This window comes from Miscanthus floridulus, chromosome 18 (genome assembly GCF_019320115.1).
Source record: "Miscanthus floridulus cultivar M001 chromosome 18, ASM1932011v1, whole genome shotgun sequence".
Classification (NCBI taxonomy): Eukaryota; Viridiplantae; Streptophyta; class Magnoliopsida; order Poales; family Poaceae; genus Miscanthus; species Miscanthus floridulus.
In genome coordinates this window covers 117,935,022-117,941,931 of record NC_089597.1, presented here as the reverse complement: position 1 = coordinate 117,941,931, position 6,910 = coordinate 117,935,022, and the positions used below count along the sequence as shown (strand labels likewise).

At 42.8% G+C, this 6,910-nt stretch overlaps 1 protein-coding gene across 1 annotated transcript; it reads right to left on the bottom strand.

Moving 5' to 3' along the window:
* Positions 1-1,216: 1,216 nt before the first annotated feature.
* On the bottom strand, positions 1,217-6,602 carry LOC136520189 (glutamate receptor 3.4-like). The gene is made up of 6 exons (XM_066513634.1): positions 5,992-6,602; positions 3,157-4,496; positions 2,804-3,081; positions 2,541-2,572; positions 2,036-2,442; positions 1,217-1,914 (listed from the first exon to the last, which is right to left on the bottom strand). Exons 1-6 carry the CDS (start codon positions 6,248-6,250, stop codon positions 1,450-1,452), a joined length of 2,781 nt encoding a protein of 926 aa, XP_066369731.1. The 5' UTR covers positions 6,251-6,602; the 3' UTR covers positions 1,217-1,449.
* Between the last annotated feature and the right edge of the window lie 308 nt (positions 6,603-6,910).

Below are 6,910 nucleotides of genomic sequence, written 5' to 3'. Positions count from 1 at the left end.
TTTGATATTTTTGCTATTGGCTTTTGTAATAAATATTTAGCTTCTCCGTACACCAAAAGCTAAAAATATCGTTCTTAACGTGCTTTTCAACTATTGTTAGTTTATTTCATCAAAAGTCAGATTTCCAGTTTTTCAAAAGCCGGCTCAATAAATATGCCTTTTGTTTCAGTTTCTATCTGGCTGACAAAAGCTAGATACAAGTTGAAACAAAGATGCCAATATTCTTTAGTCTTTCTTTAATTCTTTGGAAAGGTCCCAATATATATAAACCAAATGTCTTGTGTACTTTGACTAACAATACGTCAAATTATAAGTATGTCCATGGAATAAAAGTAATATACAACTGGATTCACATTTCGCTGCTTTCACTTTATTGGTTTTGCACCTATTAATGATACAGAGTATTACGCAATGAAAGAAAGGTTAAAGTGTTACTTATAATTTAGAACGGAGAGAACATTATGCAACGAAAAAATTGATTAAAAATTAACTTAGAAGGCCGAAGGAAATGAAACTAAAATACGCATTGTTATTCATGGACGGATGAGGTACTTCTAAGCCACTCCATTTTATTACGTAAGTTGTGAGTGCTGGGGAACAGGAATAAGTTGCTTGTCCATGGGCCAGAAGTGTGCGTGGACTCTATGGACTGGAGGAGGCTGGAGCAGCGGTCAAGTTGAGCAACTGCAGTGGCATTTCCTCTTAGCGCATGTTCAGTTGCGTGAAGTTTGGATTTTGGGCTACTGTAGCATTTTCGTTTTTATTTGACAATTAGTGTTCAATCATGGACTAATTAGGTTCAAAACGTTCGTCTCGCAATTTCCAACCAAACTGTACAATTAGTTTTTTTTTTCGTCTACATTTAATGCTCCATGCACGTATCGCAAGATTCAATGTGATGGGTACTGTAGCATTTTTTTTTTTTTAGGAATTTGGGGTTCACGCGCTTATACATATGTCGAACTCGTGAAGCGATTTTGGGGAGTGGGATTGTCTGTTAACGACGCCGGTGTTTCGATTCGACGCGATGCGATGCGCAGGATCATTATGGTTTCTTGTGCCCACGCGAGGGTGACCAGATCCGTGTAATAGCCCAACGGCCAATCTGTTCCCACTTTAAAGCTCACTTCTTGCTTCAGGGTTTCAGAATTCAAGAGCGTTACCCAAATTGCTCATGCCACTTGCATAATCTAGAAGCAGAACCATAAATCAGAGGAAAGCTAAAATGGCGCCTGCCAGAAAAACAATTGAAATAAACCACTTTGCACAGCTTGGAGCAATGGTCAATCGCTGAAAACAGTTTTGTCAAATACAAACAGATCAAAGTATACCATTACTATTTACATCGATTTGTTTTGCTTTTGGAGATAACCTAATTCAATACAATTGGTAATGTACTTCCCCTGCTTTGCCATATCCATCTGAAGGGCAGAAATCTGAAAGGACGTCCTATGCTGAAGCCACTGACTGAGCATATGAGAATCCTGCAGCTTGGCTATCTTTATCGCTCGATCTTCGTTTCATCGTTTTCTTGATCTCCTCCTCCTTCTTGTCGACAAACTGGATCAGCTCTTTGAAGCTGCCAAGGCGTGATAGTCGCCGCTGTCTTATGACAGGACCAGCGGCACCTGCGCTGGGCTCGCCAGCAGCTTCAGAACTGGAGTACTGGTTGTACTGCCAGCAGACTCGTATGAAGAATACCAGCAGAGCGAAGAGGCATATCAGGGCACACACAAGGAAGAGGCCCCAAAAGCTTCCGAGGCCAAGCCTGGTTGCTCCCACTTCGCTGTCATCTGAGGAGCAACTAGACCGTGAGAACCACTCGTCGTGGATTCTCTGAAGTTGGCCACTCTCTGAAAGTTGAAGGATTGCCGTCGATAAATCTGCAGCAAGGGGGGAGTCTCTCTGGAATGCCTGTAAAGAAAAACAATGGAGCAGAATAAATCATTTCCATTACAGTGCCAGACATGGATGTGTGCTTCCCTGAGATGAAGTAAATGAGGGAAGAGAACAAGATAAAGGACAATGAACATACAAAGCCCCATCCTTCCTTTGTGAATTCCTCTCCCACTATTCTGAATTTGCAGTAGTTTGACAGGAAGATATCAATATATGGCTTCTCATCAACTATTGCAGCAACACCGCCGTATTTTGGTCCACGGTTAAGGGCATCAGCATATTCCTGGATCGTATTCAGTGGTACCAGTCGAGAGAGAGGAACATTGAAGTTTTCACTCAGGTACCTTTTGGTAAATTTTCCGGCCTGGTATCCAATAGGTAAAGAACTTGAAACCAAACTATCAATCCCTGTAATTCCAGTTGAGAGCTGTTGGACAGTGAGGATTGACGTCAAGCTAGCAGTGTAACTTGAAGTGATGATCAGCACAACGAACAACCATATTATCAACACGAACCGCCCAAGTGTGCTTACAGTGTTCTCTCCTGAAGTGAGTTTCTCATCAAGACGTTTCCATGCATATAGGCAAAGAATCATGGAAGAGTTTATAAGTTAATATCATGGACGCGTCTAGTGGACTTACTGTGTGCGAAGAACATTGTTGAGAAGCTAAACCTGAAAGAGAAGCACATATCATCCGTCAATTCCTGAAGTTAGCAACTAAGCATTTAGAAGAAAAAAAACACCAACAAAATAACAGTAAATCATAAGATGAGCATGAATTGAATAAAGCTAGAAACATTTTTCAACCATAATGGTATTGCCAGTCTGAACTTTGACTCAAACAAGGTAAGGTAAATTAGGACAAAAAAACATCCACAAAGTTACAACATGCAACAAACGTACCATAACATTGTTATGACTTGTCGCCTTGGAGAGCCTCGAAATTCCTCATTAGTACGATGTTCAAGAAGCCAAACTACTACACCCACCAAAATAAAAAGAGCAACTGTGACACACCACATCTCCAATGTGAAAGGTTCAAGGAAAGCCCAGGCACTTGAAGTTACATGTTTCACGGGCGCTACTATCACAAGCCCTGACTCAATATAAGGCTGTGTGTATTCTGCAAGCTGCATTCCATTTCTCACTATAGCAAAGTCGCCTACAGCTGCATCAAGTGACTAAATGAAAATGAAACAAATCAGAGTTCTGTCAACAAAATTGTGAAATAGATTGGGACAGGAATGAGGGCATACATTGGCAGCAACCATTCTAATGATGTCAATATAGCTAGGGTTTTTTGTGCCATCCCCAATAGTTATAAATTGGTAAGGAACTGGGTAAGGAAGCAGTTTAATTGCTGCGTTGAATATCTCGATGCAATAACCACTCATGTTATCTCCTCTGCCTGACACTAATTCCTTAAAGCTTGCTTTAATTGGAACCCCAACTCTCAGAGGTTGGCCAGTGTTTGGGAATACCCATCCCTGAGGCTTAGTAGTGGAATCACCAGGCCATACCACATCATGCAGATGCTGGGCACTTGTAGATGTATTTCGTGGCATCTGATACAAAATTTCAGGAGCAGCCACGGAAAGCCCAGAATAGTTAGACCAATAGCCAATCAAGCGGGAGCCAGAGCCAGCAACATTAAGGATATCATACGCTGGGCGTACCAAATTGTGGTCTGAATCAAACTGGACTGGACCTGTAACACCTGTAAAATTTGTGAGGAGAAGTTGCTGCAGCATCTGCTCACCACCGTCAAATATCTTCAGAGTTGATAGATGCAACGTGCTGTCATTTAAATTTTGTAACCTGGGATCTGTTGAGAAGTTGATCTGTTGCCCACTACTGAGAAATTTATCGACAGCACGAGCAACTGCCCAAACCGAGTCATAAGCATAAAAACCATACGAGTTCAAGCCAGAGGTAATATTTCTGTTCCGAGCCACATTATTCCATTTAGATATGAACTTATCCTTGGCATCAGATTCAGGAATGTGCTGACGCAGAACAATTAGTCCCTGAATATAACCCATATCTTTAAGTTCTCTATATGCTGAGGAATCAAGGACAGCAGCTAGCCAATCAGTTACTATCCAGACATAGCCACTGGCCATCATTTGGAGGTTCTTAGCTACAGAAAATATTCTCATCCCCGTGTCAGGATTGACATGCACAACCATGACCCTTGATTCCATCATATTTGCTCTAAATAGTACATCATTGATCACGTCTGTATTTGAATTTGGAGGAATAGCTGCTTTATATGAAATCTTTGCCCTCTTTAATGCAAGCGCATCACCGAGGGCTTCCACGCCACCTCGCCCATAATCATCATCAACGAATATAGCAGTCACTCTTTTCCATTGATAGTAATCAACAATGCTAGCAACGGCATTCATTTGGAAGTAGTCACTTATGGTTGTCCTGATGAAGTACGGATACTCTGATGCAGAGAGAGTTGGATCTGTAGCCGCAAATGATAGAAGAGGTACATGTAGCTCATTAACAGCATGGGAGATGACATGGCCTATCCCAGAGGATTGTGGGCCAATCACCGCAACTACGCTTTTTTCCATTAGCCGCAACGCTGCAACCAAGTAAGGTTTCTATGAATCAGTTCATGCACCGTCAAAGTAAAAGTGACAGTTGAGGTACTGAAGTTAATTTCTGATGTCTTTCAAGCCAAGAAAAGATGACAGCTTATTGTACTCGTGCCTATAAAGATCCCACTAATTTTGTCCTTAAACTTTATGCATGTCATGCAAACTTTATTTTCTGATAAAAACAGGAAAACTAGCTGTGATTCAAACAAAGAAACAGTCTCCAATAAACCTATACAGTTTACTTTGTTCTGGTTCTCAAACTTGACAGAAGGAAACAAAGAATCTTGAATGAGAATAAAGTGAGGAATTGGATGCTCCCTAACAGCTGACACATGTTTCCTGCATCCTACAGAATACCTTAACCGATTTCACAAGTTAAGCCATTTGTGGTACCACTCCATCAGTAACAGCTAACACATGTTTCCTGCATCCTATAGAATACCTAACCGATTTCACAAGTTACGGCACCACTCCATCAGTAACAGCTGACACATGTTTCCTGCATCCTACAGAATACCTTAACCGATTTCACAAGTTACGCTATTTGTGGTACCACTCCATCAGCACTCTTTCTGTCTGTTGCTCTTCTATTGCCAGGACAATCGGGTTAGTAGAATTCTTAAGCTATTTTCGCATAGGTAGATCAATATGGATATGGATAAGTGAACGCATAATGAGGGGAACAAGTGGAAGTGATCTAGAGACTAGAGAATGGTATTTAAGTAGAATGAGGGGTCAGGGTTCACAGGCATCCGAAAGCATGGATGGGGTGTTGACCAAGTGTCAAAAAGTATCTTATTTATTTGAATGTTACAAAAATTACTGATACCGACGATTATCAGTGTCCAATGTATATTCGAGGAGCATCATTATCTGATATGCAAACTTTTGTAAGTATCTGTGCAATCATAGTTCTTCAGAAAGGAATATGTTATTATAAGATACTTTTGATCGATGTAAGACAAACAGAAAAGCTAACATTGTCAAATCATCTCATGAAACACGAGCCGAACAATTATTAAGAATATAAAAATCCGACCAGTAGGAGTACCTGGCTTAGTTTGACTAAACCAATAATACAGTGGGACTGAAGAGTCCCCTCCCATCCGCCTCCTATGTTTTTGCCGGCAGTGAAGTTCTCTATTGGATCAGTCAAGATTTTGTTCAGGTTTTTAGACAAACAATCAACTTTTCCTCTTTTATGCTCTACTGATAATAAGTACTCCTTATAAAAGATGAAACAATAGGATTAAGACTACTGTTACAGCTGCTGGCTATAATATTTCCTCAAAACTTTGAAACAGCTCTGTATCCAAAAAGGCCTCAATATTTCCATTTCCGCTGCTACCTATGCTTTAATTCTAATTCTTAACTATATAAAAAAAGGGGATTTTTTTTTTTGAAAGACAAAAAAAAACAACTTCTTCTAGAAACATGGACATGAGCAACTGAAGAAAGAGGGGGAAACGAAAACCGAACCTTCGATGGTCCCAAGAAAGCCGCTGCAGTTGGTGTCCTGGGGCACCAAATTGAGCTGGGTCCCGGGGAGGACCTTGCTGTCCGCGTTGACGTCATCGACGGCGAGCTCGATGGCGAGCTGCGCCGCGCGGCCAATTGTGGAGTCGTACGTGAAGAGAGCGCCGACGGTCACCTCGCTCGGCCGCGCCCCCGACGACGACGCCGCCCGCGTCGCGGCGGCAAGCGCCAAGAACAGAATCACCAACTGAGCCGCGTCCATTACCCGGAATTCAAGCGGCACTAGAGGCTAGAGCACGGCGCGGGGGCCGTCGAGGGCTGGAACCTTGGTACCAACCGCATCGGTCAGTTCGGAGACGAAGAATGACTGAATGAGGAGCGCTGGTTCTCCAAAGCCGCAAGGATTGGGTGGAGCTATGGTATTATCGCAAAGCAAGTTTCTGGTTTTGAGGTGGGCAAGGAGGGCAGTGAAGAGGACGACAACTGGTGAGGAGCCGAGCTCTCTCCCTGTCCGCGGGATGCCGGGATGAGGCTTTGAGGAGCCGACGCACTGTACCGGAGCTGACTCCGAGTCTCCGAACTCGGAATGCGTAGGTGTGAAGTCACGCATGACCCAAGCGCGCACAGCTGAGAGACAGCGAGCGCGAGATGGAGATTGGAGAGGTTGAGGGTGAATGGGTGATGCTACCGCGCGACGGAGACGGGAAGGAAGGAATTTTGTCGTCACGGATGTCGGACGCAAGGCGAGAAAGTTTTTTTTTCCGTGCCAAGTCGCAACCAGGTCCGTCGGTGGAGTATTTTTTTTAACACTTTCCGTAAACTAATTTTAAATCTAATACTGTTTTTTTTCTTTCAAAACTAACACTTTTGACCGCGCCTACTGCTATGACGCGGCGAAACGCATGCGTCACCATATGGCGCG

Bases quoted from the DNA above. Each gene is read 5' to 3' on its own strand.
- LOC136520189 (XM_066513634.1), bottom strand. From the start codon at position 6,250: ATGGACGCGGCTCAGTTGGTGATTCTGTTCTTGGCGCTTGCCGCCGCG. The intron at 4,497-5,991 runs GTTCGGTTTTCG...ACTTGGTTGCAG, and splicing joins CTTTCTTGGGACCATCGAAG to CGTTGCGGCTAATGGAAAAA. The intron at 1,915-2,035 runs GTATGTTCATTG...TTTTCTTTACAG, and splicing joins CAAAGGAAGGATGGGGCTTT to GCATTCCAGAGAGACTCCCC.